Source organism: Callorhinchus milii, unplaced genomic scaffold (genome assembly GCF_018977255.1).
Source record: "Callorhinchus milii isolate IMCB2004 unplaced genomic scaffold, IMCB_Cmil_1.0 Scaffold7, whole genome shotgun sequence".
NCBI lineage: Eukaryota > Metazoa > Chordata > Chondrichthyes > Chimaeriformes > Callorhinchidae > Callorhinchus > Callorhinchus milii.
Window position 1 is genome coordinate 27,003,389 of NW_024704748.1, and position 16,476 is coordinate 27,019,864.

The following is a 16,476-nucleotide window of genomic DNA, read 5'->3' on the forward strand; positions in this document are numbered from 1 at the left end:
TTGAAAATCCAAATGTTTTGCCCACAAAATCTGCAGTCAATTCAACAGCGACGACAACAACTTGCACTTATTCAGGCCCCCTCGTCCAGGGTAGTGTCCCAGAGCGCTTGAGAGTGGCGGAGCACGGGATTAGAAGCAACATTTGCAAACACACACACACACAGTGCCCGGTGCTTTGAGAACATTCTCCTTACAGTGTATCCTGTGAAGCGCTTCGAGACGTCTCAAAGACGTGATATGCCGCTGTATCAAACGCAGGGATTATTATTATTATTATTATTATTATTAGTGGGATGTCTAGTTGTTAGGGATCTGATTTCTTCCACTGGACTGGGCGTGGGCTGAAGATTTCTGACTTAAAAACACCAGATGAACCCATAAAAGTTTGCAATGTCACTTCCACGACAATCCACTCTCTCACTCTCTCTCACTCCCTCCCCATCTATAAACCCACAGCCCTCTGGACAGTCTGGGGGGGGGGGGGGGTCCTGGGGTGGTCCTGGGGGGCATGTAACAGGCTGTGATTCTTGGGCAAAGTAAAAATCACGACCCTTTTAGATAATCCAGTGTTAAATAAAACTTACTCAAGTGATCACTGTACAATGTTGGGATAGTGAAGGTTTTACTTTTGTTTTTTGGTACAACTTCTTCAGGGAACCAAAGAGAGAGAGAGAGAGAGAGATTGGCTTCCCAGAGAATAGGCAAAAGATCTGGGAATAAAAGATTGCAATTGGGAGGGAGAGAGAAACACACAACACAACACACACAGCACACACCAGGGATGTTCGTCTTAAACCACAAAAGCTTTTGCCTGAAACCTTCTGCCTTTTTGCGCAGTGACCTGACCATATCTGCTGCTGTGTCTGGCAATGCCCTCAGGAAACTTACCCAATGGCTTCTTCCCATTTGGAGATGATCAGAGGACAATCCACCCCCCATCCCAGGAGATCTCCCAACATCCTGAGAGGTGATCTGTCTACCCCCCCCCTTCTCCTCTCATAACCCCCTTGGACTCACTTACCTTTGCTCCTATCCATTGGAGGTGCTGTAGGAATACAGTCCAACTTCTGAGAAAGTTCCCTAGTGCCTGGTCTTGTCTTGTGTAATCCCAGATAACATCAGGTTCTCCCCACTCCTGTCTTGTCCTGCCCTGTCCTGCCCTGTCCTGCCACACAGCCACACAGCCCAGTCACTCACTCACTCAGTGTCTCTGTTTGCAATTGTGGACCTAATTCAGCTTTCATACAACACACACACACATACACACACACACACAAGCTGGGAGCCCCGCCTGGTGGTGACGCTACTACTTGGGACACTGTCCATAAATGCTCTCCCAAACTCTCAGCCCTCTCCTTCCTTCCCCCCCCACCCCACTCCCCCACTGAGGTTTTCCCAAGATCAGAGCAGGGCGAACACAACCCTGTCTGCCCTCCGATCACAATAATGTTAATAATGCTAGTAATAATCCTTGCATTTGATACAGCGCCTTATCGAGACGTCTCAAAGCGCTTCACCCAGCATACTGTAAAGTGTAGTGACTGTATGTTTTGTGGGCGAAACGCGGCAGCCAATGGCGCGCAGCAGAGTCCCGCGTACAGTCGTGGATTGAGCGACCGTTTTTTTTTCTTTTAAGGGATTATTACCCCCTGGAAAAGTGATCCGCCAATCGATGCGGGAACAACCAGGTTCCTACCTACTCACCGTGACAACAACTTGCATTTAAATAGCGCCTCTCACGCAGGATATCATCCCAGAGCACCGCACCCACAGCAACAAAAAGGCACTTAGAAATGCTCAGATGTGTCCGTGCACCATAAAATGCAAGTTCTTCATCAAAGTGGTAAGTCTATTTGCCTTGTTTACCCGCTGGGTTAACCCCACCCCAACCTGCAGACAAAATGCTATCCTTTATTCAGTGATTAAAGCTCCACATTCTTCCACTGACAATGTCAGTTTTAGCCTAAGGAAGTGAATTTATTCTCTCACCTCCTGCTGTCTGTCCAACCTCTCTTTAAGTTGCTGAGTAGGGGTGTGTGCGTCTGTGTGTGTGTGTCTGTCAGAGGTGGGGAGGAGAGAGCTTAGATGTAAAGCACAGCAGGTTCCTGCTCCAGGGGTTTCTGCTGTCGATAATTGCACACATCCTCGGGTGAATAAACAAGGACCGTATCAATCAAATTAGAAAAAGAGAAGCTATCAGTTGAAACAACTTTACCTTTCGGTCCCATTATTCTCTCGTGATTGCCACTGCAGGTCCACGGTGACAGGGAGGAGAGCCGAGGATGGAGATACTGAATGAGCTTCGGTACTCAAGAGTACTTTACGATCATCTGATCAGATCCATCCTGTACTGTACTGCAGTGCAGGTGAACTCTACGACAAAGAGGGACTCCATCTAGTGGTCCAGACATGAGCAAACACAGGCTTGTGTGGTTCTGCAAAGTCTTAAACTGACCAACAGTCTGCCCCCCCCACCCCTCACCCCCGCTCTCTGGAACTCCAGCCCGGAGTCACTCGGACTTGTTTCCTCCCTCCCCTTGTTTAAGGCTCATCTCAAGACCTACCTTTTTATAATAATAATAATAATAATAATCCTTGCATTTTGTACAGCTCCTTATCTCGTCTACAAGACGTCTCAAAGCACTTCACAGTACATTCTGTGGTATATTTTGTGGGCGAACGCGGCAGTCAATTGCGCAACAGCAGTGTCTCACAAACAGTTGTGGATTGAGTGATCCAAATCTTTTTTTTGAAGGGATTATCACCCCCGGAAAAGGGATCCGTCAATCGACTAACAAGCGGGTTCCTATTTACTGCTGGGTAAGCAGAGGCGTGTGGAGTAAGGAAACTTGGCTAAGGTTTTGCGCTGCCCGGGAATCGAACCCAGATCCCTCGCTTGTGGGGCAAGTGCTCTAACCACTGAGCTATAGTATTACAGTCATCGTTCCCCTCCTCACACCTACACCCTCGGCTCGGGTGCCCAGTTAGGAGTGACAAGCACTTTAATACGATTTCCTCAAGTGAAAGGCGCTTTATAAATGTAAATTGTATTGTTTGCTGTTGGGTTATCAATGCATCTTTAATAAGATCCAAATTTAGTCACTTTAAAACCTTCTGCAATATTTAATTTCACAGAATCCCACAAACTGCAGAGCGAGAAAGCCCTTCAGCCAATGGAGCCAATGCTGGTGATCAGTCTTCCACTGGAGCTATCGAATCCAATACCCTATTCTTTCCCAATGTTCTTTTATATTCTTCTTCTTCAAATATTTATTCAATCCCTCTTTAAATATTATGGTTTCAGCTTCAATAGCAACTTGCGACAACATATTTACTCTTTCAACAAGAAATAAATCTTCCAACCTCCCACTTAACTCATACAGAGACATTCCTGAGTTCACATCTGCCAATTAATGATTCACAAGATATTTCCTGCACATAGAGGTATCAAATAATAGATAATAATCATCCTTGCATTTGATATGATGTCTTATCATATCCTCGAGACGTCTCAAAGCGCTTCACAGGATATACTGTAAAGTGTAGTGACGAATCACTGCAGCCAATTGCACACAGCAGCGTCCAACAAACAGTCGTGGATTGAGTGACCAAATTATTATTATTATTTTAATTTGGCAACCCATTCATTACACAGCATTCCATTGATTTATTCAGAAGCAACAAGCCTCCACACGTTCCTGAACATGACATTGCTGTTCAACCAAATGTGCATCTCTGAATTTTATTCATTAGTGCTCCTTCTTCCCGCAGTGAGTTGCGCCCAGGGATATAATAAATAGTAATATTCCTGGCATTTGATATAACGCCTTACCACGTCTTCGAGACGTCTCGAAGCGCTTCACAGGATACACTGTAAATGAAATTGACTGTATATTTTGTGGGCGAAATCCGGCCACCAGTTGCATTCACTGTGACTGCATTGTGCTTCGTGCTTCACTTTGTAACCTTTCTAAGGAATGTCTGCTCATAAAACGTCCGCTGTGTTCCCGACAAAGCCCAATTGAGATCTGGCTGCAGTGGGCGAACTGTGGTAATGACATTCAGGTCTCACTGTGATCTGGCTGTCAACTTGCTTAAATTATCCTTATCCGTCTCTGTCCCACCTCGAATTGGTGCACTGTTCAAACTGTTATAACAAATCCTTGCATTTGATGTGGTGCCTATAAACAATAATAATCTGCATTAAAAAATCATCACATCAAAAAGTGCAAAATAATAATAATAGTCCTTGCATTTGATACAGCGCCTTATCACGTCTTCAAGGCGTCTCAAAGCGCTTCACAAAATATACTACAAAGTGAATTTATGGATGAAATACCATTGAATGTGGTTGGCAACAAGGAGCTAAGACCCCAAATTAGTGTAACTACTGGACTGCGGTGCCACCACTGTACATTGAAAGCTTGTAATATAGCCTGAAAAGTGTAAATGTTCCTTTAACGGACAGAAACCCAATGTATCAGGGAGAGAGGGAAAATCCTACGTGTCTAAAGGTCTTCCTGTTCAAAATACTTTTCGTGAATGCTTCCTGTGTTCGAAAGGACAATGAACAATATCATGCGACTTATTCAAATCAGATTAACTTGGAATCAAAATGCTTTGTTCAAGTACAGAATCGTAAAGGCTATTTGATGTCAAAACATCACATTGGTCGGGCTGGTAAATACCATGGAAAAATAAATGATACAACCTTTAGGATTTTGTTTCTTCTGCACTGCATATTAGTAACTTAATTTTGTCCCCGGTTTCAAATAACATTCTTTTAACCAAGTTTCCATTCGCATCATTGCTATTGTCCATTAGTAATTTATCTCATATTTCTGCTTAGTCAGGTAAAATCCTTCTCTTTTCCCTCGCTCTCTCTCTCTCTCTCTCTCCCTCTGGGAATATTTGGTGAATATTCATTCAGGAGAAGATAACATGAGAACATAAGAAATGCAAGAGGAAAAAAGACCAAGATCCATCTAATTTGCCTTCCACCTTCCTGGTGGTCACACGCACATGTGTCCCAAACTCCCTGTGTCCTATATCCCGTAATGTTGTTTCCTAAAAGAAAACGATCTAATTTTTGTTTGAAAGAATCAACACTCGGGAGCCTGTTCCACAGGTTCCCCATTCGCTCACTGAAACAGTGTTTGCGTATACTTGTTCTGAATCTGGGGGTTGTGATCAGGAGGGGGTGGGTTCCCATGTTCCCAACTCCTACTCCATTATATAATGGAGCAACAGGAGGTGAATTGGAAAGATTTCTGAATATAAGAAACCTCATAACATTTAAGAATAAAGCACAAAAACATTCTTTATTTATTTGAGCTTGTGATGCAGGTTATAGTGGTGGAGAAGGGTAATACTGAGGTGCAGATTGCAATACAGAGGATACAGATCAGTAGATATTGCCATTATTGATAGGAAAACAATGCAAAGAGAGAGAACTACAGTGAAACAGAGTTTTTACACATGTGGGAAACATTGTCCAGCAACATTTTGAAAGACTCATATGGAACTGCAGCTGAAACAATTTATTTTGGTAAAGAAAACAAAAGGCAATTGAAGAGTTTGGAGGACGTACAATTCACACTGTCTTTCCTGAGCTGCAGTGCCATCTGTCAAACACAATGACTCAAAAGACTAGCAACCTGCTTGTTTTTTTGCTCTGCAATAAGGCCAAACCAAATAAAAATGTGGCTACTACAGTGAGATCTTGTTCCGCTGTGTGCCCAGGTTTAACAGTTCAGCGCTTGGCTTGTGCTTGTGTTTCAGGCCTCACCCGTTTTGGAATCGCATTAGCGACAACATCGAAAGGTAATGATTTTTACTCACTTGGAAACACTGAATCGGTCAATGGGAATTTGCACTGATTTCTGATGCAGATCACGACTCTGTTAAGCTGCTTTCTCTCTTCAAAAGTACGAGCAGCAAAACAGACGTCTTCACTGCCCCCCCTCCCCATTCAAAAAGTTATTAAAAACTGGCAAAGAATTGGGTTTTGTTCCAATTCAATCTGCTGATCGCCCTCTGGCCTCCCACCCAAGTGGACCTCTTTAGTCAGCATGTTGTTTGAACGCGTAGGGTTTGCCTGATTCCCTTCCTCATCTGCTGTCTATAAATCTGCTCTTTCCTGCTCAATGTTGAGGAGCACGAATTCTGGCTGATTTGTGTCCCTTTTCTTGCCGAGTGAGCGCAGGCCAATAGCAGCGTCTCCAACTGCTGCCCTGCCATAGATCAGCGCGTTGAGCACAGACTGGACAAGATCCTGCAGCTTTCTGCTCAGTGCCGCGCAAGTCTACCATACACAGTCAGTGTCTTTGAGACGTTCTTCCAACGTAAAAGCAGCTAAATAAACAACAGTAACTACTTGCAATTATATAGCGTTCTTCACGCAGCGTAAGGGCTCAGAGGCTTTAACATTGGCAGATCCTGACCCAAGCCGGGGTGGGTGGGGGGGGGGTGGGGGCTGGGGGGGGTGAGGGGGGGAAGGAGATGACTGTAGGCACAGTCAAAAAGGTAGGTCTTCAGACATGATCTGGAAATGCGGAAGGCGGTGGACGGAGGGAGCGAGTTCCAGAGTTTTGGGGCGGAGTGGCTGAAAGCACGGCCGCCAATGGTGGAGCGGAGGGGACGAGGGACAAGCAGGAGGCCGGAGCCCGGCGATCGGAGGCAGCGGCTGGCGGAGTGGGGAGTGAGGAGGTTGGAGGGATACGGAGGCGCCGGCGTATGCAAATTGTACATTTGCATTGTAAATCTATCAATTGTTGAACTCTTTTCTAAATGGAATGTAAATTGTTGTCGTGTTAGGTAACGCGGTTCATTTCCAGATGCCCCACTGCTGGAGAACCTGCCCACACCTCCAGTCTGGTTCTCTCTGCATCTCCTGGTAGCTTGTGGCGCCCCCTGTTGGTCATAGCATATGGGTAAAGATGTACCCATACAGATGTATAGCAGAGCAAAACGTTGGGCAAGTTTCCTTACTCCCCACGCCTGTTTGCCCAGCAATAAGTAGGAACCCGGTTGTTAGTTGATTGATGGATTCCTTTTCCGGAGGTAATAATCCCTTCAAAAAAAAATTCACTCAATCCACGACTGTTTGTGGGACGCTTAGGGTTAGGGTTAGGCAGTTGACTGCCACATTTCGCCCACAAATACACAGTCAATTCACTTTACGGTGTATTCTGTGAAGCGCTTTGAGATTGCTGGAAGACGTGATAAGGCGCTGTACCAAATGCGAGTATTATTATTATTATTATCAGACTATCGGGGCCTGGTTTGCTACATTCCACCTGGGGGCGGATTGAAAGGAAAAAGCATCCGTGTGCACTGATGAAAGCAGACTTGGGGACGAGCGCTTTGAGGCGTCTCGAAGATGTAATAAGGCGCTATATCAAATCCAAGGATTATTATTATTATATAACGATCTGATACAGTGTGTGCACAACAGCCTCTGAATGTTAAGTGGCAGTGATTCAACGGCAAAAGCCCACAGCTGTTGTTATTTTTGCCATCTTTTGTTTTCAAAGCTCCCACTACTATGCCCGATGCTGTGAAACATATGTGGCATTTATCTTTGGCTTAAAAACAAATAAACCAACAAAGAAATCCATCATTTAGCAGCTTATTTACGATAGATCTAAATCTCTTAAAACACATGCGGACTGTTTAAAAACACCAGCGACGGCAGGCAGACTGGAAAATTGAGTGTGAGAATCCAGAATTAGGAGTGGCAGGGAAATGGATTGGTCGGGGGCGCAAAATGACACCAGCCGTCATAATATAACAACAGTAATAATAATCCTTGCATTTGACCTAGCGCTTAATCACACCTTCAAGACGTCTCAAAGCGCTTCACAGAATATACTGTAAAATGTATTGACTGTATATTTTGTGGGCGAAACGCAGCAGCCAATTGCGCACAGCAGCGTCCCACAAACAGTGGTGGGTTGAAGTGACTAATTTATTATTTTTTTTGAGGGATTATTATCAGGTGTGTGACACAAGGAAACTTGCCCAATGGTTTCGCTCTGCCTGGGAATCACACCCAGGTCTCTCGCTTGCGAGGTTAGTGCTCTAACCACTGAGCTACAGGATTCCACTAACAAGGATTGACATGAATATCCCAGTTTGTCCACAGATATGAAAAAAATTATCTCCATGATAGTACCAAACCTTAACAGATTTATAGGCCTTCCTACACAATAAGACATTCAGGTCTACATCAAGTATAGCAAACCTAAATTTTACTGCTTTGGTGGGAGCGCACTCTCTCCCTCTCTTTAATGGATGACAAATAAAACATTACATTAACCATTTAATGGTACCTGACAGGATGCCATGACGACAACAACATATGAAACAGTCCAAGTAGATTACTGCAAAACGAGGGATAATTCAGACATTTAATAATAATAATCCTTGCATTTGACATAGCGCCTTATCACGTCTTATAGACGTCTCAAAAGTGCTTCACAGAATAAACTGTAAAGTGAATTGACTATATTTTGTGTGGGGGAAACGTATATATATATATGTATATACACACATACACACATACTACTGGGAACATCAAACAGATTGATATATCAATGCGGAAAGTCTAAATAAATCCACAGTGTACACCACGTAAACACTTGCAGAGACAAGATACTCGTAGCTGAGGTTTCAAAGACTTCTGTTAGTGACAGAATGACTAACTGCCAGGAAACTGAAACAAGTGTTCTCTATTAAGGGGACACATGAAAGCAGAGATGGAAGATTGGAGATTGGTCCAAAATGGATATATCATACTGTGTGTGCAACAAAACAGTACAATTTACATTTATGCAGCGCTTTGCAAACCAAGAGGGCATCTCGAAGTACTTAAGTGTTCAGCAGTCCAACTACAGGGATACATAATAATATACTTGCACTTGATATAGCACCTTTACATTGTTGAGACATATACAGCAAAGTGTAGTGACTGTGTATTTTGTGGGTGAAACATACATGCAGTCTTTATTTAATAAAAAATATTTGACAAATTACATGAAATGGGAAGGGGAGGAAATAAATAAAAGTAATCGTGTTTGAAAGCATTGCGTTTAATTATAGTGTGTCCAATCATTTCCTCTCCACTGGCAGACGTCTCTCTGCTTCTGGTCTGACCTCCTCTCGCTGGGGGTACAATTCCCGGGATCTGGATGGACCAGGAGCATAAACCCTGGCTTTCTCCTCTTTAACTCTGGGAAGGACAGGGGTCAACTAAGCCTCCACCTCCAACAGCTGCAGCTCTATCGACTCCACCAGTGGGTTTGTTCCCTTGATGAGTGTAAATCGGAAGCCACGGTCAGAATTCCCATTGACCCATGGGATCCTTCTTTCCTCTGGAAGTTCATTGGACAGGCCGGCTTGACATATTGCTGAGTACCAGCTGAGTCCCCATGAGCTCGACTCAAATGTTTTTTTATTTAAAAAAAAGTACTAATAAATAGAGCAAATGATACGAAGCTATTATAAAAATTGGGCTTCAATAACACAAGTCTCACCGGGATGCAATTGTGCAGTTTTCAGGTATTAAAGCAGTCCTGCAGTCGCAGCATTGGATAAAATCTTCTGTCCAAAATCCTTACCGTTTGAACTCTTCAAAAGAAACAGGATAAAAAGAGATCCCAGTGGGAGTCCCAGTTTGCTGCCAAGCTGAGCGGGCAGTTTGTTTACATGGGACAAACTCTGGTATATAATCATTATTCCATTGAGGTTACAATGAAGGCACTTGTGTGTGTGTGTGTGTGTGGTGGGGGGGGGCTCGTGGCAAGAGAAGAACGAGCATTAATCTTCAGCTAGCATGAAAAATTCATACCCTGGCACCTCCCTACCTCTTCGATCTGCTTGCCCCACAACCCGCGGGCTCCAGCCTTCCGTATGTCCCTTGTGCCCTTCATTCCACCATCAATGGTCGCTCTTTCAGCCCCGAAACTCCGGAACTCTCTTCCTCTATCCCTCCGTCTTGCCTCTTCCTTCCCTACCTTCAGGTCACGCCTGAAGACCTCCCTCTTCGACCATGCCCACGGTCACCTCCTCCATCCCCCCAGGCTTGGTGTCGTGCTCCGCCACTGTCAAGCGCTCTGGGATGCTACCCTGCACGAGGGGCGCTGTATAAATGAGAGTTGCTGTAGCTATAATCTGACCCGACTCTGCGCTGACACTGGATGCATGAAATTCCTGATTAACGCCTCCTTTAATCATAAAATACAATTGCCTGGATTTCTGCATTTTTCCCTCATCGTGTTTTGCCTTCTTTGCCTTTATTTTCCAATTGCAGTAACTCAACCGTACAGAGAAGCCAAATTGGCAGCAGATTTCCTCAGAGACTTTGGCACAAATAATTATATTAATCCTGGCATTTGATGTAATGCCTTATCGCATCTTTGAGACGTGTCAAAGCGCTGCACAAAACATAATGTGAAGTGAATTGACTGTATTATTTGGGCGAAACGTAGCAGTTAATTCGTGTACCTCAGTGTCCCACAAACAGTCGTGGATTGAGTGACCAAATTATTATTTTAATTTTTTTGAAGGGATTCAATCCATCCATGTTGTCCATCTTCAGATCACATCTGAAGACCTTCCTCTTCGACCATACCTATGGTCACCTCCCCTCTCTCCCTGGCTCAGTGTCAAGGCTTCATCACTGTTAAAACTCTGGGCCACTTGCCCACATGAAGGGTACGATACAAGTGCAGGGTTGCTCAGCCTTCTGTGCATAAAGACTTTATACAAAAAAAAGAATAAGACCAGGTCTTCTTTTATAAATGTACATGTTATAAAGAACGGGTACAGATATAATTACATCAATCAGGGTGGGAAAAAAATAGAGAATCTTCTCAAATAATAATCCATTTCAGCCTCACAGAAACTAAATATACATACGCTGTTGACCTAGTATTTACATCCTGCAGATAATCAGCCTTTGTTCGTGCATTATGACCAGAACTCAAACCTCTGAATATCTGGGTTGTTTTGTGCAGAAAAAGTGAGGAGAGATCACCAAGTGCTGGCTTGGCTGAATATCCTAACAACATCTCACACTTGGACTCAGCATTCAGGTTGATTATGGACTCGGGAGGGCATTTTAAATCTATTTCTCCCCCCACCCCCCACCCCCAAAACAGCCCATGGATACCTGGGCTCCCCCACCCACCCCCCCACACGCGGAAGGTTTGTGGTTTACAATCAACTGGAATATTGGTGAATGCGGTGAGGCTGTTGAAGGCTGAACTGCTGAACGCTGTCCTTGTTCAATCGAGTCTAGTTTGCGGTCATTCTTAAAGAAAGCTCATAAGGAACTCCTCCCATTGGAACCCTGCAGACCTGTGGGCACTCCGCTCTTGAAGCAGACTGCGTGGGGATTTGCAGGTCCAGTTACTGGAAATAGTCCCCTATTTGTATGACTCTTTCCTTATGACGGGAATATCCCAATGAGGCTTGAACCCACAACCTTCTGACCCAGAGTGAGAGGGCTGCCCGCTGGGCCAGATGTGACACGAACACAGGAGAGGCAAGTACAGCTAAGCTGTTGTATGGCTTCAGCCTCTTGGCTCTGATCACTCACTCACACCAGCGCCTTTCCAGGAGGAGAATTCCATGTTGCATACCGTGGGGAAAGCCGAAAGCAGTACTGCAGTACATACTGCAAACCACTAGATGGCAGTCCACTTCCACAGCTCAACAAACACATCTCTAGTGGGGATACCTGGTCCTGGCCCCGGAGGTCGATTCTCCAGCCCACCACCACCCATCCGCCCCCACCCCCCAGATAATAATCCTTGCATTTTCAGCAGAAGAAAATCTCTCAAATCACTCAACAGGTCAAGTGTAGTAACTGTTGGGGAGGCCATCCTAATCAGAGAACCTGAATGTTACTTTACCATTTGTACCTGGGCCAATGGTGCCTCTCCATCCTGCACCCCCCCCCCCGCCCACCGCCCCAAACACATACAGCAGACAGATTGTCAGGAAGACAGAATAAAGTCACAGCCGGGTTTCCAAGGAGCAGGATTTGTTGTTGCTTGCAGTGTCATACCAAAGCTACACACACATTAAAGATTTCAGGCCACATCTCTATGTGGTCAGCAAACAGATAGTTTTTCCATTTCGTTCGTACTGGGGGTAGGTGAGGGGGTGGGGGGGAATCTCACTAACACATCACTCCCACAGTAAGATTCTTTTCTGAGACCACAGCCTCGCTCAGACCAGCTCAGTCCATCGCTCTCTCTAACCCACAAACTGCAACTCTTCCACTGTTGGAGATCTCATCTCAGTCCCGAAATAGGTTGCCTGAAGATTTCCCCCAATATTGTCAGCCACTCCTGCAAAACCCAAACTCTACTAATGTCCCGTAGAGAGGAAACAAGATGTCTCGTCCCTCTCATTCTCCTGCTCATTAAATGTCTTCCAAAAATATATCTATATACTGTTTGTTCTAGACTGATATTCCCTCTCTCTGTCGCTGTGTCCCCCCACACCCCCAGGTTCTATGCTCCCTTCTCTGATGGTGAGTGGGGAAAGGAAATGCAATGATTAAACTGTAAAACCTAGCATATTCTCACCCTCCAAGTTCCTACTTGCAATCCTAGCCCACTCCATATGCCTCACCTTAGCTTTCAGTCTTCACAAAACCAATGAATAAAACATGTCTAGAATTACGAATGCAGGACAGGATAAGCGGTGTCATCTGTGATAAAGCGGCTCAAAGGAGAGATGCTGGAAGCCGAGGAGCGCTGCTATATCGCTGCATGTTACTGATAGAGGAGAAGCCAGTAGGCGAGAGACACCCTATCCTATATCTGCCAATCAAAGGGTGGTCCCACCTCAATCAAGTTCTCCCCCAGATCACCTTTCATTTTATAAACCCTGGTATACAATGCTGATTTATGGAGTTGGGGGAGGGCAGTGGTGGGGTGGGGGCAGAAGGGAGAGAAAGAGGTGAGAGAGGAAAGGGAGGAGTAAATCAACTACTTAATGTAGATTTTGCAGAAAGCATTGATATCAGTTATTAAAGAGCTTTAACATCAGCGCATCTAAGTCCTTTTCCAGAGAGTGTGGGTAAATTCCAAACAGGATTGGGTTCCTGGGAAAGGCTTTAGATAGCGGGAGGGAAGAAAGAAAAATAAAAACACCTTAATTTACAGTCAAAATATCAGCTAGCCGAAAACTACTGGATGTGATTAACTACAGGTTCCATCGCGACAAACTTTATATTGTGGATAGATAACTTCTTGTGGCCAGGAATCTGTACATATTATGGGATGGCTGAATTGTTCCTAGGCCATGTTCCCTTCTGGCCAAGTGTATTCCACGTCCCTGAAGGTAGTTGTCTGTAATGACACCATAATTGTGGTGTGTTTTTGCATATGATTTTTTATATATATATATTTATATATATAATATATATAAGATATATAAAACGTTTTGCTTCTCAGGGGGGTCTCAGTTAACCTCAGGAGCCTGGTTGACTATAACCTGCACCACAAAATCCTTCTGTATTTTGGTCTCCTGAAGCCGGATTTTGTCGGTCAGCAGACGGCCCGAGAAGAACCAGCGCTGCCTGGCTGGCTCGATCTCCTCCTCGGCGTGCAGCTGTCTCTTTAGCTGACCAATGGAGTCACTCATGCTGGCGCTCAGCTTGACATCTTTGCCCGTTGACAGGCGCACCTTGAGTTGGAACTCGTGCTTGCCGTGGGCCGGGGGGTCAGGAATGTCTGCTGCCTCCTCGTCACTCTTCTCTGTGATGAGGTTGAGGGGGGGCGCCAGGCAGTACACAGGCAGCTGGTAGCGGTTGCCCAGCTCATCGTAGCACTCCGTCAGTGACCCTGAACAAGGAAAGAAATAATTTCACATCAACAAGACTCGTTCCACCAGTTAAAGAAATAACTTGCACTTTTACAATAATAATCCTTGCATTTGATAGAGCACATCAGCACGCCTTCAAGATGTCTCAAAGCGCTTCAGATTATACTGTAATCTGCATTTACATAGCGGGTTTATATAGCGCCCTTCACACAAGGGAATGTCTCAGAACGCTTAATGTCTTTTGCTGCCCACGTTTCGCCCACAAAATACAGTTAATTCACTCTACTGTGAAGTGCTTTGAGACGTCTCAATGACATGATAAGGCGCGATATCAAATGCAAGAAATGCAAATGCAAGGATTATCGCATTTGTAAGTGAAACTTCTCAAACCACCAGCTACTGCATCTTGTAGTTTGCAGTGACTTTGTGTACATAGTAGACAGTCATTTCTCACAAAGAAAAGTCCATATAAATAATGAATGAATCTGGAGGATTGTTGGCCAGGACACTGCGAGACATTCTCTTCTCTTTGCAACAGTGTCACAGGATCATAATATTCAGATAAAGAACAGGCAGACTTCTCAGTTTCACTTCTCATCCCAGCCTGGACTGTGTCTTGATGTGGGGTCTGAACCCAAAATGTTTTGCTACGGTCACCTCCCGCAATCCCCCGGCTCAGGTCGTGCTCCTCTCTGAGATGCGACCCTGTGTGAGGGGCACTGTGTAAATGATAAAGCGCTAAGTTGTTGTTGCGCAGTACTTACCATGGGGTAAAGTTATACTGGCGCCATCCACAATAGCCTGGGCCAGTTCATGATCATTGCTTTCAGTAGCGTAGGCAGCTGCCTTGAGAGCATCCCAGATCTCTTTGCGGCCCTCGAAAGCAGGTGCTGTATCCCAGAATTCATCTCGTTTGCTCCTCAACTGTCCGTCCGTCATGGGATAATCACTTTTCCATTTCGGCCTCTCCTTCTTCAGAGGCTCATTACGACCTGGAGATGAACACAAAACAGTAGGGCAGAAAAATGGTCAGTGGGAAATCTTTAGGATCTACTGAACAAAAAATTTAACAAGATGTTTCAAGACACAAATCAGTTGCTGTGTTTTCCCCAAATATGTGGTCACTCCACTTTACAGAATATCCTGTGATGCTCTTTGGGAAGTCTTTCTGACACAAAAGACTCTACAACAAATATAAGGATTATCATTATTATAAATAGCTACTCAATGAAGGAAGGTTGAAGTTTATATACAATAATAATAACTGCATTTGATATAACATCTTATCATGGCTTTGAGATGTCCCAAAGCGAATCACAGAATATACTGTAAAGTGAATTGACTGTATATTTTGAGGGCGAAACCAGTAGCCAATTTGTGCACAGCAGTGTCCCACAAACAGTCATGGACAGAGTGACCAAATTATTTATTATTATTACTATTTTTAAGGGATTATTCGGAAAAGCAATCAGCCAATCGACTAACAATCGGGTTCCAAAGCACTAACAAAAGAAAATCTCATTATTAACCTGACATTTTCCAATGTGCTCTTAAACGTAGTTAAAGAATTGGATCTAATCTGACCTTCTCTCCCTCCCCCCATCAAAACACTATTGATATCAAGTGAACCAGTCACATTGTAGACTGTGAACTTCAAGTTGGGAGAAATCTCCAAATTGAAAGGAATGACTAAACAAGCATACTGCAAACTATAAACATTCCCACCCAAGTTTGAGAACATTTCCCACATAGCACATGGCTTTCATAAACTTATAGTAACAGACCATTTGACTTGATAAGTCTGCACTTCACTCAAGCCATTGTATGTAATCCCATTCTTCTGATCAATATCCCTATCCTTTTTTATTCCTCCTCTTCTAAATCTATTTATGAGCACTGCTTCACAACATTGTGGCAGAAAAATCAACATTCCAACCACCGCTAGTGTGGTTGGAATGTAGATTTTTTCTCCCCCCAGATTTTTTTTGATCTTTTTATATGTGTGTCATTTAAAAATCTATTGCTAACGCTATAACCCCTCACAATCATACAGACCTCAATCAGATCATCCCTTAACTCAGCTCCAGTGGAAAAAAAACTAAAGTCTGTCTACTTAACAGACAGAAACCATGACACAGTTTGGGTAGTGAGAATGAAACAAAGAGAAGGTTAAGACACTTCCATATCCACCTTACAATAATTTCCCCACTGGAATGACAGGTTGCTTCCAGTCCTTCTGAACTGGCTACCAGAGTAACCCAAGGAAGCTCCCTCTGATTCACTCTCTTGCCCAGATCTGATGGTAAAGTGATTAGCAACTCAGAGATTTGGTGGGGGCGGGGAGGGAGGAGAAGAGAAATGGGAAAGTTAATCTCTCCCCGCCACTCCCATACAGCAGTGTCCCACAGTGACCAGATTTTTTTTCCAAGGCACTATGAAAGTACACCACCACCGCTCAAAAATGTCCCTTCTGACCGCTGAAGGTCTGCACTCAGCAATTCTGCACAGCAATTGCAGGCCTGAGCTCACACTCTTGCCACTGAGAGTGGGACATTAATTTCATTGGTCTGCCAACCTCGCCTCCACAGCAATTTGACTCCATTTGCTCGAGGTTCAAAAAAGTCAACTCAACCT

General features: G+C 44.4%; 2 protein-coding genes across 4 annotated transcripts in view; both read right to left on the reverse strand.

The window, feature by feature from the left end:
• The window catches only part of afap1l2 (actin filament associated protein 1-like 2), a 69,690-nt gene extending 68,506 nt beyond the window's left edge, over positions 1-1,184 (reverse strand). For all 3 annotated transcript variants that reach the window (XM_042337019.1, XM_042337020.1, XM_042337018.1), the window contains exon 1: positions 1,022-1,184. In XM_042337019.1, coding sequence (XP_042192953.1) covers positions 1,022-1,037 — 16 coding nt within the window. In that variant the 5' untranslated portion in view covers positions 1,038-1,184. The remainder of the gene's footprint in view (positions 1-1,021) is intronic.
• A 10,012-nt stretch (positions 1,185-11,196) lies between these two features.
• ubtd1b (ubiquitin domain containing 1b) overlaps positions 11,197-16,476 on the reverse strand; it is a 30,425-nt gene continuing 25,145 nt past the window's right edge. The window contains exons 2-3 of the mRNA XM_042337047.1: positions 14,607-14,834; positions 11,197-13,862 (exon numbers count right to left, since the gene is read on the reverse strand). Coding sequence (XP_042192981.1) covers positions 13,480-13,862; positions 14,607-14,834 — 611 coding nt within the window. The 3' untranslated portion in view covers positions 11,197-13,479. The remainder of the gene's footprint in view (positions 13,863-14,606; positions 14,835-16,476) is intronic.